This window comes from Phytophthora infestans, genomic scaffold (genome assembly GCF_000142945.1).
Source record: "Phytophthora infestans T30-4 supercont1.17 genomic scaffold, whole genome shotgun sequence".
Taxonomy (NCBI): Eukaryota; Oomycota; class Peronosporomycetes; order Peronosporales; family Peronosporaceae; genus Phytophthora; species Phytophthora infestans.
The window spans coordinates 1,168,221-1,190,197 of NW_003303742.1; the positions used below are offsets into that span (position 1 = coordinate 1,168,221).

The following is a 21,977-nucleotide window of genomic DNA, read 5'->3' on the forward strand; positions in this document are numbered from 1 at the left end:
CGCTTCTACTTACGACTTCTCCTGTGTAACCGACGCTCGCCTAAGTCCTTTGCGGATCTTCGAACGGTTGATGGTACGGAACATCCTACCTATCAGCAAGCAGCTTTGGCGCTTGGATATTTGGAAAATGACGACGAGTGGATACATTGCTTACGCGAAGCCGCCGGGGTCAAGATGCCGTACCAGCTACGCCAACTCTTCGGCATCATTTTGGTTTACTCCATGCCTGGTAATGCCAAAGATCTATGGGACAGGTTCAAAAAGGATATGTCAGAGGATTATGCACGAAGCATTGAGGTAAGAGACGCAGACCTGCATAATGTACGCGAAGAGCAGGTGCGTCTTCGAATGGCAGAGTACAAGGCGTTGAAGAATTTGGCTGATTACTTGGTTTCGAACCAAAAGTCCCTCGACATGTACGGCCTTCCTCTGCTAGCCGATTACGACGATGTATCTGCTCACGTGGACGACCCTGATACAGCGTCTGTTGATGTTGTCCAGCAAGAGATTGACGCGTACCCCCAAAACGAACTGGAGCATGTTGCGGAGCAGGCAGACCACTTGAACAGCAACCAGAGGGATATTTTTGACCAAGTTATTGCTGCTGTGAGCAGACCGGTTGGAGGGGAGAAGCTATTCTTTTTGGATGGCCCAGGTGGAACAGGAAAGTCGTTTCTACTCGAGTAAATACTCGCTCACGTTCGGATGCAACGTAAGGTTGCCATCGCGGTTGCATCGAGTGGGATTGCAGCCACTTTGTTAACTGGAGGTCATACCGCGCATTCAACGTTCCGGATTCCCCTCAAACTAAACGAGACGTCGACGTGCAGTCTTTCATGGCAGAGCCAAAAAGCCGAATTGATTCGTAGCGCGAGTTTGATCATTTGGGATGAAGCGCCGATGATGAACCGAGCTTGCTTTGAGGCTGTTGACAGGTCGCTTCGGGATATCATGAAGAACGAGCTGGAGCCGTTCGGCGGAAAGGTAATGGTGTTCAGCGGTGATCACCGCCAGATTCTACCTGTACTGAAGGATGCTACGCGTGCGGAGACGATTCAAGCTTGCTTCAAGTCTTCTCCCCTATGGGAGCATTTGCGTCAAGTGCGGCTGACCGAGAACATGCGTGTCCGCACGGCCCCAGACGCGGCCAGTGCGGCTGAGCTAGCGGAATTCTCTGAATTTTTACTTCAAATTGGAGAAGGCCGTTACCCAGTCAACCATGAGATCGGTGATGGCGACATTTGCCTCCCACGCGACATGTGTATCATTCCAGAACGACGGGTACAAGAAAGGACCTCTGATGAAGAAGACGCGGATATGGAGCCTCCACCAAGTTTCAGGTTACTCCCTTCAGCGGACGAGGAGCACGAGCGAGACTTGGACGAAGTTGAAGAAGACCGACGAGTCCGCAACGTCAACACACTCATAGATGCGGTGTACCCGGGCGTCGATACTGAGAATTTACCCGATGAATACTTCGTTGAGCGAGCCATACTAGCCCCCACAAATGCAAGTGTTCGGCGTATCAACGACATGATTGCGGAACGGCTGTCGGGTGAAACTAAGGAGTATCTCTCGGTGGACAGCCTCGAAGGAGTCGCGGATGCAAATATGTTTGAGCAGGAGTTCTTAAACTCTCTTAACTTCTCTGGTATTCCTCCGCACAGGATTGTTCTGAAGGTTGGAACACCTATCATCATGATTAGAAACCTGAATAGCGACGCAGGACTTTGCAACGGAACGCGGCTTCGGGTTGTGTCACTGCGCGACAGAAGCATCGAGGCCAGCATTATGTCCGGGCCGTTCAAGGGTACGAAGGTGTTCATTCCTCGGATCGTCTTTTATAGTGAGGACGATGACAAGGAGTTCCCGTTCAAACTCAAGCGTAAGCAGTTCCCCGTGGTTCCAGCGTTTGCCATGACAATTAACAAGGCCCAAGGACAATCGATCCACCACGTGGGTATCTACTTGGAATCACCGGTCTTCGCACATGGCCAGCTGTATGTGGCTTTGTCGAGAGTTACTTCAAGGAAGGCGATCAAGATTGCGGTGGATCCAGAGGCCATCGGTGAGGACGGGAACGTACACACCAACAATATTGTGTACAGGGAGATCTTTGGGACGCGGACTTGGTAGGGCACGTAATTCATATAAGACATTTAGCTTTGATTTCAGAATGTTCTTTCATCCGCCGTAGCGCAGCGGAGGCGGACAGCCCACACTACACCAACCAGCCATGCCCTAGCGTCCGCGGAGCGGGCGCTCAGAGCGCTAGTTTACCGCTCCCTAACCTTGTAGCCGGTGCGTCTGTCTGTCCGTCCGTCCGTCTGTCAATCCGTCCGTCGCCTTCCCTGTCTTCCTGCTTTGACCTGCCTTTCCGCATGGCTACACCCGGCCTGTCTTATACAGGTTTCTCCCATCCTACCGACCGCGCCTATCTTTCTGACTCGACTTAACTATGCCTAAATTACAAATATGGCCAAAAAGCGGACACAATTAGCTCGCGCCCTGATTGGGCAATACCTGCCGACCTGCGACACTGACTGGATCTGTCGCACGATCAGACTGCCTCTCGCCCTCGCGATTGGACGTGATGTAAGTATTTCTGCCGAGCACGAAACGCATCGATTGGTTGCAAACAGCCAGGCGAGCTGCGCAGATGATTGATTATCTACATTTAGCTACGCAAAACCTATCGTATGTACTGCAAATCGGGCACACTAACCACTTTATTTTCTAAGAGCTCTGCACACTTCTCAAATAGAGATATGTAATATTATTTATGTAGACTTCACAGACCAGTATTTTGTAAGAGCTCTGGGATGTTATTTTCCACACACTTTTCAAAGTAAAGACGATATTAATAGTATTAGTATTATTAAAATAAGCTTCACAGGCAGCATTTGTAAGAGCTCGGCGGTGCTATTTTCCACACACTTTCTAAAGTAGAGACGATAGTATTTCTAATATTAAAACCAGCGCTTTTTGTAGGGACTTTGCGAATATATATATATTTTTTCTTCACCTGGCACTCAACACTGCCACCGTGCAATGAAGGCGCGCGGCTGCACGGTCATTGCGCTATCTGCTCCCGTGCACCACACTCGACGAATGCATGCGCGCACGGTACATAGTGTTTTTAGTCACTTTTATTGCATGTAAAGTATGTATTCGTTTAAACATCTGATAATATTACTATTAAAGCAAAGCAAAATATTACATATCAGCTTTTTAATATTTTATAAATAATAAATACCAGCCTTATATTTTCGTGCTATTGGCTAATATTTGGACGCAAGTAATTGGTTAAAACAATATAATTTGCTAACATAGGCACAGTTTGCAAAATGGTGGGCCCTACGTGCAAGCAATGCGAGGCGAAGATTGACCCGCTTCTGCTGAACCCGCAGCGGTCTACGACGGATGCCCGGGCGCGCTGCGTCGGTTGCGGGAAGCTGCAGTACGGCTACGCATTCCGTACAATCAGCGGACGAGGCAGCGTGCGGCACTGTATTGCCTGCAAGAACGGCTCAAAAGCGGTTAAGTTCTGGGAGGAAAAGCCTCCACCACCTAATTCGGCCAAAGAGCGCCGCCAGGAAAGCCTGCCGAACGTCGAGGAGGTGATGGGTCCTGACTGGTACCCTAAGAAGAAAAAGAGGCGCAGCCGCCCTCGCAAGCTGACCGCCCGAAAGGTCAGGTACATTGAGCAAAAGAAGCAGCAGAAGAGCAAGTAATTGGTAAATATACCCTTTTAGGCCCCCACTTTCCTTCCTATCTTTGTATTTAGTATACTGGCTGACTGGGCGAGGCTCGGGGTCGCACATATGGTAGTCAGCCTATGGCGCAGTCAGTATTGCTGACACACCTAAACAGCGTAGCGCCTTTCAAAAAATATTTAGCACATGGTATCTACTGTGGACAGCCGCAAGCTGGCCGTTTCTATCTGCGTACGCGTCACACGTACACTCCCTCACTTGGACAAAGGCAAGCCACGCTATCTGTATTGTCAATGTTCACAGAGTATATTCCATTAATGTGCGCTCATAAATTTAAACTACATTTTGAGTGAGTACTACGTGCGACAAAACCGTTGCTGTCTACGTAGATACGAGCACGTGTGCGGTAATGCAGAGCGTACAGGTGGATGTTGCAGGTCGATGTGCCTGTATGCAGTTCTGTATTTTAGTGTCCTGTCCATAATGGTCGACATATGAGTCGCGGATGGCTACAAGGTGTACCCGCCGCGCGCGTATAAAGCACTACTGCTAAGAGACGCGCGGCCAGCTTGCCTACATCGCTGCGGTATGGCCTGTGCCCAGTTAGTGACGCGCTGAGTCATATAGGCTATTCCATTAGACGCGTAAGCACACCATGACGCAAAAGTACCGAGAAAGCGAAAGTGACCCAATGTGCTTTGGCTACCGCGAGAGCGTGGCGCCGACGAGCTAACGAAATCAGCAATGCACGGACATAGCAAACAACACGCTAAGCTGATAAGTAGTGGCGAGCGTACAGCATCGAACGTACATGAGCTACTATTCGATTCAAATCTAAAGACTACTACGATATGATAATCTGCCTATATCGATATGGATTCGCATGTTCGTCATACATATCAGAGCTTGCTACTCGGAAAGGATCGACGCCGCTCTGTCAGTCAGTAGCTTTGCAAATAAGTCAGTAAGTGCAAGTAAGATCAATGCATGCGGAAGATAGTGGAATACCCTTCGCTAATATCATAAGCAGCTCAGCGGAAGAATTTCAAGGCATAATATTGGTGTTTGTGGCAACCATCGGCAAAACCTACTTGCTCTAAAAGGTACTTCGCGCGATAGGCTGACCAAACCTTGCTCTAATAGACCGTATCAAAAAAAAATGGTGTCGACTGCCTCACAGCGATGACGTGACCGATGGTATTAAGTTTAAGTAGGCGTATTTCCTCCAGCTAAACTGAGATCCCTCACCGATCTATGCCAATTTGGATCATCATTGAAACTGACACGTCTTCTGAACAGCATATATAAACGCTTTAGCCACGCGCGCCTCCGATTCGTGTCATTTTGGTAGCTATTTGCTCAAATGGTAATAAACAAAACCTTCCCGGGTAAGATGGTGCTCTTCTTGCAGATCGCGTTAAACCCTGGTCATGTCTACCACAATATGTGAGCACTATAGATACTGTGTGCGGTGTTGTTTTGGAACGTAACATAAGTATATCACAGTATACATTTATTATATGTAGCTTCGCTCTAAGTAGAAATTCTAAGCCCACCGCAGCGCAGCGGAGGTGTCCAGCCTACGCTACGTCAGCCAACCATGCCCAAGCGTCCGCGGAGCGGGCGCCCAGAGCGCTAGTCTTAAACATCTACTGCAGCAACCTGTCTGTCCGTCACACTAAATTGTCGTGCCTGTCACGCTTTTCCGGACAAATCATTGGATAAAATAATTTAAATATTTCTACTGGCTGCCGAGCGCAGCGAAGGTGGCCCCGATTGGCCTAAAAGCTGCCGAGCGCAGCGAGGCGGCCCAAATCGGCACTTCTGCAACCCTGCGGGCGTATGGGCCCGCCTGAGCCACAATCGGCCAGCCTACCATGCGAGTAGTGAAGCGAGCCGTAGCGAGCGGAACGGAGGCAAAACACAAGGAACGACATTCATTCTTTCCCGCCGCGTAGCGGCGGCACTCGGCTAGTTGTTTTCAAGGCCAAGAGCGACAAGGCCAAGAGCGACAAAGCCAAGAAGCAGCAGCGCAATGTAGCACTGCAGCTCGCTATAACATTAGAGTGGTACGGGGCTTATGGAAATGGAAACTCCGTCGCGCATCTCGTTCGAGACTACGCAGCTATAATAGGGACAGTTCCGACTTACGTACGTCGTGTGCAGAAAGCTTTACTTCGTCACTACACAACATGGGTGTCTTGGCCCCGTCGGCAGCAGCGAGCTCTATCGGCAGCATTTCACGAAGAGCGTTTTGGGCTAACTGAGGGAGTTGTCGGGTTTGTCGACGGCACTCACGTCAGCTTTTCCTAGAAGCCGCACATCCAGGGCTCATTGCACTATAGTCAAAAGTGCCAGTACAGCCTGAACGTGTAGGTCATTTGCAACGAAGATAATGCGATTCTGAGAGCTTTCACAGGCTGGTCAGGATTGTGCTGTGCCCCAACGGTGTTTTCCGAGACTCCTATTGCGAAAGCACCCAGAGCGATACTTTTCCGGTGACGAGTATCTGATTGGTGATACTGGATATGCGCTGAGCACCAGGCTAATCACCCCGTACCAGCGGCCAAGGATAAAAATGCGTTCTATAACAAAACCATCTCATCTGCTCGAGTCATTAGCGAAAACTGTATTTGATTGCTCAAGAATCGCTGGATGTTCCTGAAAGAAGTACGAGCTCAAATCAAGAGGAAAGCAGATTTCCGTCACGTGAATACCATATCCCCGCCTGCGTTCTGCTTCACAACCTTGGACTGGCGCTTGCAGACGTATGGGACGAAGACACGCTCGACGAAGAAGACAACGATGAACCCAGGGGTACCGCGGAGGTAGGCACGGTAGCACAACAAAAGCGTGAGCAAATTAAGCGTGCACTGATCAATAGCTAGGCAAGAACATCTCCACCAGTGCTTGCACCTCAGAGATAGGCTTTCCTCCAAGCAATACTTCCACTGCCATTTTCCTGCGCTCTTCATCACGTTTTTCGCGGCGCTTATCTTGGCGCTCTTGATCGCGTTCTTCCCGAGATCTGCGCTGCTCGCTGACATGGGCGTCAAGCTCCTTGTTTTGGAACTCGATTGCCTTCTTAAACTGCTTGGATTCTGCTTCCAGCTTCAGTTTTGCACTTTTTTCTCCAACGTGTCTCGTTTTCTCTGCCTCTACAGAGAACACTAAGCCAAAGTCCTTTCGCTTTTACGAGTTTGCCTTCTCCACTCCTTTTGCTTAGCAACAGCTTTAGCAGCTGAAACAGACTTTGCCACTGGTTGGGTTGCTCGAGTAGATGTTCGTGCCTCTGGCTGGAATCTGCGACGAGAAGTGAAATCCTCTTGGTCATTTTGGTACTGTGGTGGAGTCAATGCTAAGCTGGACTGGTTTCGAAGGCCGAGTAGCTGTTGGAGCGGCAGTCGGTTTGATATACTTGTCGCATCTGTAGCAGCATGGGACATCCCGCTTGGTGGTCGATTCTTCTGGTCAGGTTCACCTTCGTCATGTTGAAAGTCTTTGCTCGGGTTGGCTTGGTCTTCATGATTATGACGGACATCGACGAGATCCTCAGCTCCAACACTGAATACGGTTTCTCCACCGTCACTTTCACTGTCCGGTGGTGATTTATCAAGTCTAAAATCGGGATAGCCGAGCTCATGGTCTTCGCTATCGCAAGCAGCGTATGCTCCACCGCTATTAGCTCGGTCATCAGTAAGTTTATCAAGTAGACGTACGTCGTTATCGCTAAGATCCGGTACATGGCACTCAGGTTATGGATTAATGCTGGCTTGCTCTGCAAACATTGCGTCCATCCTCTTGTAGAACGGACACGCCTTCTCGATGATGTGGTCGACCGTGATTCCATTCGCCAGCATCTCTTCCGTGATTCCGAACCCTGTGTTGCTGTTCTTACGTTCTCGAGCGTTTTTGTAGCGCTTGAACTTTGACATTCATCGGCTCTGGCAAGTTGTTCTGTCCCAGACCACGGTATGGCGGGGATCAGCTCCACCGTATTGCATAGCATACTCGTGTACGTACTGCGCCATGCTTGCAAATCCGGCAAGCTTCGTGATACCCGAATTTTGCGCCATGCCCTTTCCAGCGGTTGATTCTCCGATGTAAATAGCGCGGTTAGAGCCCACTTCTATCCACAAGACCATTCCTTCAACCTGCGAAGGCGTCGTGTGAGTAAACTTGGCCGCCTTCTTGTTCCTCAACACCTTCTTCGCTGCGGTCTTGGACTGCTTCTTGTTGGCTGGCGGCCGAGGCATGGCTGAGTTTCTGTTCACAATGCAGACTCGGTACGGGAACACTTTGGTGAATGAGCCCGAAAGGAAACCTTGGGCTAATTTGATATCCTTCCTAAAACGATCAGATAAGAGAAGACAGAAATTAGGCAAGCCAAGAAATGAATTAGAGAAATGAGCTTTTGCAAAGTTCTAGTCCTTTTGTGCGTTTGCACGTTCATCGCTTTGCTGGGTACCGTAGCGTCGTAGTCATAAGCGTCGTTTACTTCTAAGGGTCAGACTACCAAAAACCAATCAGAAAGCGGTATTTCTGGCAGGTGGTTTTGCTACTTACATTTGGGGTGACAGTTAATTTTAGAGTCAGTTAGGATAAAACAACGCTTCATTGTCAGAAAAGCACCAGCCAACAGAGCCATGGGTCGCCCTCGTATAAATGGGCAAGGCAAGACGCGAAAGTCGTATCAACGCACAGCGGTGGAGTATTCACACAAGAGGGATGTTCTAAATTACAATGAAGAAGGTCACAGTCTTGATGAAACGATTGCACACTTCTACGGTGAGCTGACCGATGCTGCAGTACGAGCTAAAAAAAAGCAGATCAACAAGTGGGCCAAACAGTCCGCTGATATCCGTGCTGCGTGTGAGTCGGGCCGCGGCAGGCACCAAAATTTACGTAGTCTTGGTGATGCAACTGTGCTCTCCAAGGCGGCCGAAGCGTCGATCGTCCTTTGGCTCAACTCCCTACGAAAGGATGGCGCACCTGTGTCGCGACTCATGTTGCAGCTAGAGGCAAAAGAGACTGCTTCTGACATCGGGCTTGGGGACAAATTTGCTGCCTCACCGACGTGGATAAAACTTTTTCTAAAACGGCACAAACTGTCACTGTCAAACGACACCGGAGGACGCTCTAGAAGCGGCTAGATCGCTCCTGACATTGATGCTGCAGACAATAACCGACAGGCAGTGTGTATAAGTATACAACGCAGATCAAACGGGTACGGTACATTTTTTTCAAAGTTACTATTATTTTGTTTTGCTGAGGAACATGCACTGTAGCCGTGAATTATGAGTACTTGCCAAAACAGACTATAGACCAGCGTGGTGCTAAGACCGTATGGTTGAGGTGTGGTAATAAGGAGAAGGCTCGAGCTACTGTCATGCTCTTAGTAGACTGGTAAGGTAATAAGTTGGATACTTTTCTAGTATTTAAATGCCTACCTTCAACAATAACGACCAAACGCGTCGAGAATGACGCTCTGCGCCATGAATTTAGTCCAACAATGTGGAATCGTGAAATTACTCCATTACAAAAACGACTTAGCTGCCAAATTTACGGAAACAAATGCGCGTGGTGGAATTCAGAGTTGTCTGTCAGATTTCTACAATTTCATTTGCTGAGCGAGCGAATCTGGATGAAAACATTTTACTAATCTGGGATGACTTTAGCGGGCATTGGACCGATGAGTCGAGGAATACGCGGCATCGATTAACGTTGTCCTTCTCAAAGTCCCACCGAGATACACTTATGTCTGCCATTTGGCAGACATATCATGGAATAAGCCTTTTAAAGCTAGGCTACGCACATTGTGGGTTTGCCGCTTACGAAACCAGCTTGTAGAGTATCGCACTGCAGAAGAACGACGCCAGCACAAGCGAGAAGAGCTTCATTCGTTATTTGCACGAGCTCGCAAAGATTTGACCCAAGAACGGGCCGATGACGAAGTCAAACGACTTCAAGATTTGCACACAGAAGACCCGTTCAAATTAAAGCCACCTAATCGAGCTGACATCACTGAGTGGGTTTCGACGTGTTGGACAGATCTTTCAAAGGAGACAATTGTAAGCGGGTTTGATAAGATTGGCATCATTAGCGACACGCGCACAGTAGCGGATCTGAGGGATATCGAGATTGCATACATTGACAGTGGTATTGTCGAAGAGCTGGAGAATTGCAACCTTGCCGACGGCCATGTCGATTCGGACGATGACATTGAATCTGACGATGATCTAAACAGCAATGTCGAATAATTACATTGCACGTATTTCCTTCCCAACGTTTCGTAAAACCATGATTTGCTCACATCTGTCTGTGCATGCGATGTGAAAATTGAAGTGACGCCTAGGACATACGGTACTTCATTCATCTGTGTCGGTCTGATTTGTCTACTTCAACGTCAACTTTTGGGACCATTTTCCTTTTCACATAAAATATGCATCACAAAATCAACTGCCATTTTTTTCCGCGCAAGTCAAATCGCGAAGATGCAAGGTCGAAGGTTGGCGCCATACGAGGACGATGAGCGCGTGGTGTACTACGATCTGGAGTCGGACTCGCATAATCGCAACCTGCTTCTATCCCCCGACGCCGTGTCTGCTCCCACGCAGCCTCGCGTGACGACGACAACTGCAACAAAAGAAGCAGGAGAAGGCGGTGCCACTCAAATCTTCCCGCGGCAGCGGCAGCCGCTGTTTAATCTAGGTGCGTTGTTCTTCCTGGCGTCGTGTTCGTCATTTGAAGCTAACAGTCGCTTGTATGTAGACGACAGCGGGGACGAAGCCGAGAGAGAGGAGGAAAATCCGTTCGCGACGCTGATACAGCAGCAACAGACACAGAAGACAGCAACGCTAGTAGCTGAGGCCAACGAGGCTGCAAGTATAAGATCTGCAGAAGAATTCTTTGGGAATTCGCTCGCCGTGTCAGCTAATGGACACTCATCCCAGGAGGAAACAGGACGAGTCGCAGTCAGTAGAGGGGGAACAGACGCCAGCATCATTAACGGAAGCAATCATCGCTCCATCCTGAAACACAGTCAGCGCAGTGTGGTGGCTACTAAAGCCGGTACTAGCATTAAAAAGAAGAAGCTCGGTTTTGAAGCTGCAGATTCGAGGCCCGATCGATGGAGCGCGAGGAAACCTTCAGCTACAGACACGAAAAACCGCCGCAAGTCGCTGGGTGCAATTCAGAAGCGACGTTCACAGCTAGAAGCGTCTGCTGCCAAAAGGTGAGTGTGGAGTTTTCTCAGAGGTGGGTCGACATTGGTGGATTATGACGTGGTTACTGCCTTTGTAGGCGAAAATCGATGCCACCGAGCGTACCAGGGTCACAGATGACACAAACCAGACATACTGTGGACAATAGCTTTGACAATAGCTCTGTAGCCCCGAAAAAAAGACTACTATCGGATGTTTTACAACGCGCAACGACACTTTCACAGCAGCAAAACGTGCTGAACGAGGACTCGTTATTGTCACAGGTACGAACTTAGACTTCTACGGCTTTTTTGTATGTGTCTAACTAACTTCCACGGCTCTTGACTATCCAGACCCACGCAGACGAGAATTCCATGGAGGCTGACGCGATTCTTGATACTGAACGTCAGATGCGAGCTGAACCGTTTGCACCGCAAATTTTCTCTCCAACGAAACCTTCAACGGGTGGTAGTAGTATCGGTCGAAAATCCAAGGACGAGTCCTGTATCTCCAAAATCCGCGGAAGATTGGGCGATGTAATTCGCAAAGCGATTCGTAAGCGCAACCGAGACGTGACGCTTCTGCGCTCGCACGGCCAGCACTTGCTCCCTCAACAGAGCAGCCATCCTTCACTGAAGGGAACGAGTGGCGCCATCGAGTCAATTCAAGACCGAGCGTGCGTTCTGGTCCGGCTCATGAGGTGTTGCGCTGTTGCGCCACATTCTGTTACGTACGAATGTCAAATCGAGGAGGTGGCAGCAAAGTTGGAGAAAGCTACACCAGCTGCGTTGACAGAGAAAAGCTCGACCCTTAAAGCACTTTTTCATCCCCATGCCGCCGAGCATCTCAAGTTATCCAGTGGAACGTTGGCGAAAATCTACGAACCGCTTCATTTTGTCGAGAAAGAGATGGCAGCAGGCTCAACCAGCAAACCGGAGTGGTTTCTGCTGAGCACACAGCTGACTGAAGTGGTAGACACTTCAAACGATATTCACCACTCGGCTGATCGATTACAATCTCGCACAGCAGTGAATTAAGCCGATGAACTGACTCGTAGTGGGGGACTTATTTGGGTCTGTCTAATGGCTGCAGTGTCGACACGCTTTTGAGTGTATGAGTCATCAGAAGACGGGCTTCTGGTGGTGTCTTGTAGCGGAAATTTGGTGGAGTTCGTGGAAACATGATAAGATCGCGAGTTTGAAGCAGCCGTTCACGCCCTAGCACGGTTTTTGGCCGCTTTTGGAGACCTAACGTCTGCCGCTGGTACGCCTTGTGGAGTGTCGTCGTTGTGCTGGCAGGTGCTTGCGTCTTCTGCTTGCTAGTTTCGTTCAACAGTGCTGTTTCTCTGTTCATTCTCGTAAGTATCTCTAATCGTCGAAGACGCTTGTGCTGTTCCATTTGAGGGACCCGTGATAGCCTCGTTGACGTCGAAGTCGTCGCAAGCGGTAAAGTAAGCTTCTGGGAACCATACAGATGAGGATTGTAGAGCTGCAAGACCCGAAGCTGTTCATTATTCGTCAGCTCAAATACTGGAGTTCGGTACTTTTCAGGGTGTTGCTCCCGCCATCGCCGACGTAACACTTCTCGTGCTCGATCAGCCGCGGTGTCCAGTCGACAAACACTACGAAAGAATCGGGCAATGATCAGTGCCGCATTATGGTGATCAGGTGCTGATTTCGACGCTTTGGGAGAATCGTCAGAGTTTCTATTGTCGTCATCTGATTTGCTGGGGTCAGAATCATCGCGTTCCTTTGGTATTTCGGTGGATGGGGACAAGTTTGGCGTACGAGGAGCATTTTTTAAGGTCGAGACGCTACATGATTGTCGCGCACGGCTCACTGGTAGTATTTGAATCGGATCCAGATTTCTCTCTCGACGGAAACAAATAGGAAAGGGTACCAGAGTAAGAGAGGAATCCCGCGGTTGCTTCAGATGAGATTGTAGCAATGGTTTCTGCCAAAAGAACATCAGGTTAGTCTCCATGCTACGGCGAGTTGCCTACAATGCTTACACAATGCAGTGCAGTATCCAGTGACTGGCCCAGACGAACTTTACGGAGAACAGTGGACGATTGGAGTCTTGAGCACACACGTACAGTGACAGATCAAGCGTTAATCTACACGAGCCTGAGAGTTAAGAGGCCAGGAGAGTGCGTACACATAGCTGAAAATGGGGCAATTGTCCGCAACTACACCGACTTGACACTGCACGGAGCCACTCGAGTGTTCGCTGCTTGGGAAAGAATCCACATTAACCACCATTGTTCAACGTCGAGAGCAGCGCTGAAAGAGGGTCTGAAGCGGACACGTAGTATTTCTCAACACCCAGGTGGCCTCTATTTATACAGAGCCTCTGTCAAAGTCAGCTCCCGTTAATAGCCCATTCTTTCAATAGCGTCGAACATCGGATGCTTCCATTACGCAGCATGCCTTCGAGCGTACGCGGAGCAAAGTTCAAGTGTACGGCTCGAAATTCAGGCTGCAGCGAGCCAGATGTATCCTGCTTGATAGAATTATCTCCACCACGTCCAATTCTAAAGGCATCTCCAGCGTCCTTGACAAGTTTCAGACGTAGCAAGTTCTCCAACGCTTTCTGAGCTTCACTGCGTGTTGGGAGCTGTGCGAGCATATCGTGCTGACGAAGGAAATTGTCCCACCGAGCGTATACCATTTCCAGCGTGAACACACGTTGATCAGCCTTCTCCAGGTGCCCCATGCCGATCAACAGCGCGATACCATGCTCCGTTACAGTCTCCAGCACAGACAGCTGATGATCTTGCTCCAACAAGTGTCTGGCGCATCGAAAGTGCTGGGCAGCTAGCAAAGGAGAGTCGACGTCCAAATAGCAGACGGCAGCGGAGGCGAGTCTGAAGAAAAAGGCTTGCGGTTTGCCAATGTCGTAATCAAACTCGAGGCTGGCAAGAAACTTGCTCTGCTCCAACAGTAGCTCGCTCACACTCTTGGAAAAGGCCGCAGTGTATGCACTTGACGGTCGTCGTAGCTCACTATGTTGATCCCATCGAAAAGTGTCGAGAGAAAGCACCCGTACAAGATGCTGTCGGATTTGGGCGAAGGAAGGCCGCTCGATAACAATTTGAAGATTCGAGAATCTGTATCAAGCAAGAAAAATAACACAAGTAAATAACCATTGTTTTAGTAAATGAGAGTATAAGAAGCACTGATTACCTGGAGCGTACCCGCTTCTCAAGGTTGTCTACAACATTGTAGTTGTCTGTGATACCTAACACACCCATCTTGATATCCTTCGCCTACAGAGGATGATCAAAAGATCAGAGAGATTATTATCGACGTCCTGTTAGTGGTATTGTAACATACCTGCAGCCAATCGAGCAAGTTGTACAACAGCAATTGCTTGGCGTTGCTGTTTTCACGCACAAACTGCTCTAGTGAATCTAGGATGACGATCACGTGGTCTCCAGCCTTGGCTTTAGCGACAAGCAAGCCTCGCAAGTACTCGTACATATTCCAGTAGGACAACATCTTTTCCGCATCAATGGCACAATTTAGAACTCAGCAATTAATGTCCTTACGATAAAGCCCAATGTAGTTCAGACGTACCGGGTGCTTGACTGCCGTGGCGCGAGTCAGTTGAGCCGTGAGCTCCTTAAATGCTTCAAGCTCGTTCTGAAGAATGACACCGTTCAGATATACGAAGGTGAAGCTGCCGATTCTGTTACGCAAATTGCGCATTGCACATGTGACGATGGCCCGTCGGTTGCCACCCATAGCTCCAAGCAATAGCCCCGACTGGTTCTCACCAAACTCCACCGTTCGTTCAAAAAGCTGCTCTAGCTGCGCCACCGCCACTAAGCTTCCATCTGTGGCTGCTCTGGACTCTTTATTAGCAGTGTGGGTGGACGAAACCGGGAGAACCTCATGCTTAAGACGCAGACGCAACGCACTGCGCACTGCGCAAACCTCGTCTTCTGTAGCCATCACAGCTAGATTTTGTTAGTCATTGTCACGAGGTAATATACTGACAGTGCTCAAGACCCATTTTTTCTTCCGCACATTTCTTAAGCTTAGTTAACCGAAGATACCTTGTCTTCTTAAGTTGTATCTACATGCTTTTACTGGCACTGAGCTGTAAGCTCTCCTCATTATCTATAAATGCAGCTCTGTGCGTATCTGATCGCCTACGAGGACGTTAGACTCTCGCCTCGGCTAATCTAGAATGGAGTGTCTTCAGCTACACCTTGGTGCATCTGGCAGTGGTTCCCCTTACGAACCGACCGGTTGCAGCTTTCCGCCACGCATCGCCGACCACCTCCATGGGAGATACAGTATCCGTTGCCGCGATCCTTCTTTGTGCAGCCCTCCGTAATGCAGCGACGGATTCCACCGTGCAAGTAGCACAGGCCGAGGCGCTGAGTTCCTTTTGTGCAACCAGACACACCGCACTTCTTGCCACCGCCGTGAGCTCGGCAAAGACCTCCACCTTGCGAGCTCTTATCGCAACCAGCGACTTGGCAACGTGCTCCACCACCATGAGTCTTGCACCGATTGTTCGACTGAGCACGACGTGTGCATCCTTCAGCAATGCACTGCTTAGCTCTTCTGGAGCTTCTTGACTTGGTAGACGAAGCAGATGACACCGAAGAGGAAGTCGACGTGTTGGAGACCGTGCGCACCGTCGCAGGGGGCAGTGGCAGCGATGATGTGAGGTAAGGCATGCTCTTCGGGAATACTTGACCCCCTACTGGCGACGGAATCGGGGGCAGGAAGTTGAGCGGCAGCGGGTTCACACGACCTGGGGTAAACGAAATAGTAAAGGGGCTTGAGCAGTTGCTTGTTGGCTTTAACGATGGCTGACCAGATCTTGATCCGTGGCCGACGATGTCATCCCACGACTCTCGCAGGAAGGAGTCCATAACCGGCGAATAGCCTGGCATGTCGCTCTCCTGTTTGATGTACACGGCGCCACCAACAGGAGTTCTTCCGCCGATTCGGACCTTCAGATCCGGCGACAGGCAAGAGTTTCCACCTTCGCTTGTCGCGTGTTGTTCGTTGGCGGCGAGAGGCGACCCAGGGTCCTTAGAGTTGAAGGCGTCGCTTAGTTCAGCCATGTCGAGGTTATCCGAGTCTTCCCTGCGAAGTGCCGAGCTGTCAAGCATCATCATCGTGATTTCGAAATCTTCCTCCCCCAGCAGTGCCATTGACGCCGGTAGGTTGAAGAGATCATCGATGTTATCCAACGAGATCGGAGAAGTGTGGGGATCCATGATTCCGAAGTTTCTGGTTGCAGGTGTTAGCACGGTGAAGCTGGGAGCCACTTGCGGTACAGAGCGAAATTGGATGTGAGGGAGAAGCAAACGCGGCAGCGGCTCGGACTTATCGCGCCTCGATGAAAGCTTCACGACACTAAATTTCCTCGTCTGCCTTCCGAACCTTATTCTCAAGACAAAGGACACTTCACACCTAGTCGTTGCGAGTAAATATACTCGTACCCGATAAGTACTGAGAAGGATGGCATTCATAAGAACCGGGAACATTCTTTTCATTAGATCTTTTAGAATTTGCATCTTACCTTTTACTTAAAGTTTTTCCCAAGCTCGTTGGCTTATCCGTTGTTGGAAGTTTGAACCTCAAAGAACAATATATGTCGCACCACTGGTGCGGGCTGTGCTTATGGCGAGTGTCAGTACCAGGACGGATAACTCCACAGACAACTGGAACAACAGGATACTCCTACACTAAATTAAATGACCAGCGTATGCTGGATAAGCTCGCCTTGAGTCTTCTGTGCACAACCGTACATCATCTTGCTGAGGCCGTTGAGAATGAAGTCTCGCGCGCTCTCGACGTCTTCTGGACGGGCTGCCAGATTGGGTTGAACTTCTGCATAGATGCGCAAATAGCTCCGCACAACTGACGCGTGCTGCGGGTCGGATTCCGAAGCTGTAATTGTGGTCCAGGATGGTGATCGGAATTCAAGCCCTTACGTTGGCAGCACGATAGTGTCGGCCTTAGCAATAACAATACGTCGAGCCTCTTCAAACTTGCGAGAAAAGTGAGTTCCGTTGATCTCAATGTCATGGTGCTGCCCGCGCAGCTTCATGACAAAGTTCTTTTCCAGCGAATTGGGCTTGCTTCCGCGTAGCTACAAGCAAACAAACAACAACATCAATGCTAGTTAGTAGCCGCAGATCAGGGGAAGAGAGAGAAAGCCTTACGTAGCGATAGCGCTTGTCAGGGATTTCGTGTATAGTCTTGAGGTCCTTCCACAAAAGCGCAGATGCCTCCTGTATCGAGCACGAGACTGGAGTGACAGTCTCGATCTCGATAACTTTGCCGTATTGCGTGTTGCAGTTGACATTCATTTTGGAAGTGACCATACATGGAAGGCCCCATCCGAATTCAGCCTCTGAATCGATGTATAGATTGTCCACACGCTTCTCCAGCATATGCAGAATCTCTGCACTGCCGTCCAATGTTTGGGGCGGTCGGTAGAGTGGTGGTGCCCCACCGAACACGAGATCCATCCCCTACAGAAGCAAAACCAAATAAAGATTAGTGGTAATACCAAAACTACGCGGCAATCGTTTCGGACATACATCAAGAACGGTGCGTCGTTGCAATATCGTCCGTAAGGCCCGTGTGGTATGCTGCTGATTCGCCTAAATGGCTTTGAGTTCCCGGTGCGTCTTCTCTGATTGCTGTCGACGTACAAACTGAGTCACTGCTTGGGCATACCATTCGGATTTTGCACCTCCGTTGGCACGGGATGGTGCGGCACGTTGAGGTCCGGTTAACGTGGTATTCTTGGAGCGCTTCAGCAGATCAAGCTGGGCCTGGAGTACCAGTATCTGCTCGCACAGCGCTTGCTTCTCTGCTTTCTTTCGCTGTAGTTGTCGCGTGGAAGAGCTCGCAAACGTCTTAATGCGCTTCTTCATCGGTGGCTTAATTTTAGGTTGATCAGGACGACAAGTTTGGCGGACAGAACGCTTTTCTAACGAAGCGCTCGTGGTGCCTTCGCTACCGGTAGTGTCGGCGTCTGTGTCACCGCGATTTTCCTCGCTGCAGCAAGTGCTCGAGTCAGTCGCCCCCTCGTCCTTTCCGTAGGACTCGATGAAGGCTAATGCTTCCTCCACCACCGTCGGGTCATCGTCACCTACTAAGAAATTCATCAATCGCTCTAATGGCATATTCAGATTCGGTCTAATTCCAAGTACCGGTATTAATTTACTTAGTAAAATACATGTAATACTATGAAGTACTTCAGAATCTGGTTAACAACTCTCTGCTTTGGTTTTTTTTTAATGCAAAGCCCAAACAAGAAGATTACTCTGTTTACAGTAGGATTCGGCCACGATGTTGACGAGAACCGATACAGTACTTCTTCTACATGTACCTATTGTTGGAAGTTGAGGTGATGCGTGTGAGCCTTGAGCTCATATTTCAATTTGCTTAATACATTTAAGCCACTTCCACTGCAATTCAACGCTAAAGATGTCCACTTTCACCAAGTTCGCGATCGTCGGCGCCGGAGGCGTCGGATCCGGCGTTGTTGAAGGTCTACTCCAGGCCAAGGCCACTGTGACGTTCCTTACTCGCGATGATACCAAGGTAATGCAGTATATTTGCAAGTGCGATATTAATTGACTTCTGACTTTTCGATTTCACGGAAACCACTGAATCTAGGCTGAGCTTCAAACATTCAAGGAGCGTGGGGTCTCACTTGTGAAAGTGGACTACGATGACGAAGCATCACTGAAGGAAGCTCTGAGTGGCAATGAAGTGGTGTAGGTGCTATTCATCTCCTTACTTGATTGTAAAGGTTTAACTTTCCCGTCTGTACCGTAGCGTTTGTGCGATTCATGCATACCACCACTCGACCCAATTTGCCGTTGCCCGAGCGGCAAAAGCTGCAGGACTGCAACTTTTCGTGCCTACTGAAGTAAGAACCAAACCGGAGAACTCTACATTTTCAGCCCATATTAACGCAGACTTCTGCAGTTTGGCATGCCAGACGAAGATGGACCGAACGCTACGAAGCTGAAAGTTCGTGCTCTACTGAAAGAGCTAGAGCTGCCCTTCGCGCTCTTCCACGGTGGACTGTGGGCCGAGTACATTCCATTGTAAGTTGGCGTCTGCTCGATCTATTTCCGCCTTGCCAAGCTAACTTCGTTTAATTTTTCTGTTTTAGCTTCCTCGGATACAACTTTAAGGAAGGCGTCATGAATGTAGTTGGTGAGGGTGATGCGAAGATGAGTATCGTGGCTAGATCGGACTTGAGTCGATTCATCGCGCACGTGCTGGTGACAGCGAGTAAGGGCTCATTACATTGGTCGCGGTTCTCAGTCGAGAGTGATCGCATGTCTCCGAAGGAGATTGCTGCGCTGGCCGAGAAGAAACTGGGTAAGAAGATGGAGCTCAAGCTGGTGAGCTATGAGGAGACCAAGAAGAAATACGAGACGGACCCTGTGGCGTACATCCTGATGCGCATTGCGGATGGTCGCTGCGTGTCCGGTACCGTGGAGGAGGCCAACGACACTGTGGCCAAGTACTTCCCGGACTGGAGCCCGACGCCTTACGAGGTGTTCATTGCGTAAGTGAATACCCGTGTGAAGGTGGGTGTTTCACACCGTTCAATCAACGAAATCTCAAGACTTTTAGTCGACACGAACATTTGGTTTCTTTTCTTTGTTTTCACTCCGTCACCTCTTCTTTGACACGCAGTTCAACCTGTGTAGGCTCCGTGTCGGAAGCATTGGGCGATGGCTGCTCAAACGATAGTCCTGTGTTGTTTGGCTGCGGTTGCTTACCGTGATTCTGCGACGTCTTAGCGGGTGCTTTTGCGGGTGTTTTAGCTTTTGGAGGCGTCGGCTTGCCACTAGTTTTTTCCGATATCACCTTTTTCTTTTTCACCGTCTTGGAAGCGTTATCTGTAGATGCATCGGAGACTGAAGGATTTCCTTTAGATGGGGAGAGTGTTTGAGGTTCCTGCTCCATTATCTCCAACCACGCCTGCAGCTTCCGCTTCCTCTTTGCTTGCTCCTTGTTGTCCTTAAAAGCACTCATTCTGTACAGGAGGAGAGCTGTCAGCTTCCCAACGGTTTTGTCAGTCTGCGCGGTCCAGTTGGGGCATGTGCTCTCGAACGCCTCAGCGACAAGCGCTATATTCTGATTCACAGCAGCAATTTTGTACTGCCCCTCCTCCCACCCCTTCACTTCCTCCAGAGCCTTGCGCAGACGTGTTCGAAGCTGCTGACCTTCTTTGATCGTAAGTGGGAAACTACTGATGATCTTTGACAGAGAGTTGGCGTGTCTGGTGGACAGTTAAATGGTCAATACATCAAGCAGATTCAGGGTACCACTTAAGCAATACGTACCCGTTGAATGATCCCGCAGAGTCCGGGAACTGCTCTTGGATGTCAGCAATGTTATCTCTAAACTTTTGCACCCAGTGTCGTTTCATTTGAGGGTCTCCTTGCTGCATGATTCCGATTGCCATGCCGGCCATGACGTTGAGTGTGTCGAGCGCCTCAATCTGGTCGACTATGACGTTTGGGTCCAAGTTTTTATGCGCGTTATTGAAGTGTTGCACCAGCATCTTCAAGCCAGGCACCCGATCAGTCCCTTTCTTCTTCTTCGCCAGCTCCTCCGTCAGACTCCTACCAGCTTCCAAAGCCTTGGTGAGACCAGCGGCAGACTTCGGTTTCTTCTCCACTTCGGAGAGCATTGCAGGAGCTTCTGAAGCACACTTAGCAATTGTCGATGGTAAACTTTTGCGCTTCTTGGTGCTCGTTCCCCCTGCTGTCGGAGAGTTTGATTTGCGCTTCTTCTGGGCTGTCGTGTCAATGCTCGACGAAGTTTCTTGAGGGGGTGAGGGACTTTTCGCAGGGAGAGCGCGAGACGATTCGCCTGACGTAGCGAGAGAGAGTGTCATCAACTGTTCTAATGACTGGACCAGCTCGTCACGCAGTAAAGAGGACGACAGCAGAGCCGAAGAGAGCTCTGAGCCTTCATTGAACAGCTTGATGGACAGCTTCCGGGAAATCAACTGCACCTCCGCTGCCAGCTTCGCGGCTTCCACAGCATCCTTGAGCGCACGCTGCATCACCGCCAGCTGAGTCTTCATTGACTCGCGGCTGTGAGCCTCCAGCTCCTGATGACTGAGCTGGGCTAACTGTAAGATGGCATCCATCTGAAAATGGCGGGAAGAATCGACAATACAACATGTAAGCATAATTTTTTTTACTGTTAAAAAACGTTTTTTACCAAAGTGTTTTCGTGCACTTTCGCTTTTTTGTTGGTTTGCAAAATTGCTGAATTTAAATGTAAAAGAAATACACAAAATTCTACAACTTCAAAATAATATTTTTTTGGAAAAGTTGCTGAATTTAAATGTGAAAGAAAATAGCACTTTTCTAAATAACTATAAATTGTTTTTGATACTATTGCTTTTTTCATCTTTTTAAAAATAAAAATCTTTATTATATATTAAGTTTTGGCTTTTAATTAGCTGCAGATAAAAGCGAATCCGGAAAAAAGTTTATCTAACCACGAAATTGAGCCGCGAGCTGGAGCTTCTTCGACCTTGCTTATAGCAAGCACTTCTCAGCAAACAACAGTAGATTCGATCCAGTATGTTTGCGTATCGCCATTTTAAGAATACTGGTAAGGAATCGTCGCCGACCTTTCCAGAAATCCCGTTCTCTTGGGGACACTAACACGATCACCCCAAGGGAACAAGGGAACAACTCCAGCCCGCCATGCATCTCCGACCGCTTATCGCATGGACGCTTGCCAGTTGGACTCAGCTCTTTCGGTCGGGAACCTGCGTGCCTCCCAGCTCTACCACATTCTCCAGTTCTCGACCGACAGATGCGAATGTGGAGCTCGCTTCGTGTGAGTGAGCACTGGCCGTCCCTGTTCTTTGTAAGGACTCGTGGTCTAACATCAATTACTCCGCAGTCCTTCCTTCGGTCGTGTATGATAACTTGGATGGAGACAAAACGGCTACTCTAGTGACTCCGAGCTCAGGAGTGCTAGTGGCCCATGTGAACTACAGAACGGTCGGCGACTCCCTTCAGTCC

At 49.3% G+C, this 21,977-nt stretch overlaps 6 protein-coding genes across 6 annotated transcripts; 2 read left to right on the forward strand and 4 right to left on the reverse strand.

The window, feature by feature from the left end:
- Positions 1–7,471: 7,471 nt before the first annotated feature.
- On the reverse strand, positions 7,472–7,861 carry PITG_09974 (uncharacterized protein; the record flags this gene model as incomplete). Its single annotated transcript, XM_002902466.1, has 2 exons — positions 7,472–7,642; positions 7,688–7,861. The coding sequence occupies 2 exons, from the start codon at positions 7,859–7,861 to the stop codon at positions 7,472–7,474; spliced, it is 345 nt and encodes a 114-aa protein (XP_002902512.1).
- A 2,349-nt stretch (positions 7,862–10,210) lies between these two features.
- On the forward strand, positions 10,211–12,139 carry PITG_09977 (uncharacterized protein; the record flags this gene model as incomplete). Its single annotated transcript, XM_002902467.1, has 6 exons — positions 10,211–10,427; positions 10,488–10,950; positions 11,019–11,040; positions 11,164–11,202; positions 11,272–11,594; positions 12,037–12,139. 6 exons carry the CDS (start codon positions 10,211–10,213, stop codon positions 12,137–12,139), a joined length of 1,167 nt encoding a protein of 388 aa, XP_002902513.1.
- Positions 12,140–13,279: 1,140 nt separating this feature from the next.
- On the reverse strand, positions 13,280–14,628 carry PITG_09978 (uncharacterized protein; the record flags this gene model as incomplete). Its single annotated transcript, XM_002902468.1, has 4 exons — positions 13,280–14,027; positions 14,104–14,186; positions 14,254–14,418; positions 14,497–14,628. 4 exons carry the CDS (start codon positions 14,626–14,628, stop codon positions 13,280–13,282), a joined length of 1,128 nt encoding a protein of 375 aa, XP_002902514.1.
- A 446-nt stretch (positions 14,629–15,074) lies between these two features.
- PITG_09979 (uncharacterized protein) lies at positions 15,075–16,491 on the reverse strand (the record flags this gene model as incomplete). The annotated part of the gene is made up of 2 exons (XM_002902469.1): positions 15,075–15,107; positions 15,168–16,491. 2 exons carry the CDS (start codon positions 16,092–16,094, stop codon positions 15,075–15,077), a joined length of 960 nt encoding a protein of 319 aa, XP_002902515.1.
- Positions 16,492–16,636: 145 nt separating this feature from the next.
- Positions 16,637–17,420, reverse strand: PITG_09980 (uncharacterized protein; the record flags this gene model as incomplete). The annotated part of the gene is made up of 3 exons (XM_002902470.1): positions 16,637–16,875; positions 16,921–17,038; positions 17,112–17,420. 3 exons carry the CDS (start codon positions 17,418–17,420, stop codon positions 16,637–16,639), a joined length of 666 nt encoding a protein of 221 aa, XP_002902516.1.
- Positions 17,421–18,387: 967 nt separating this feature from the next.
- PITG_09981 (uncharacterized protein) lies at positions 18,388–19,674 on the forward strand (the record flags this gene model as incomplete). Its single annotated transcript, XM_002902471.1, has 6 exons — positions 18,388–18,504; positions 18,580–18,680; positions 18,742–18,835; positions 18,895–19,016; positions 19,085–19,486; positions 19,632–19,674. 6 exons carry the CDS (start codon positions 18,388–18,390, stop codon positions 19,672–19,674), a joined length of 879 nt encoding a protein of 292 aa, XP_002902517.1.
- Between the last annotated feature and the right edge of the window lie 2,303 nt (positions 19,675–21,977).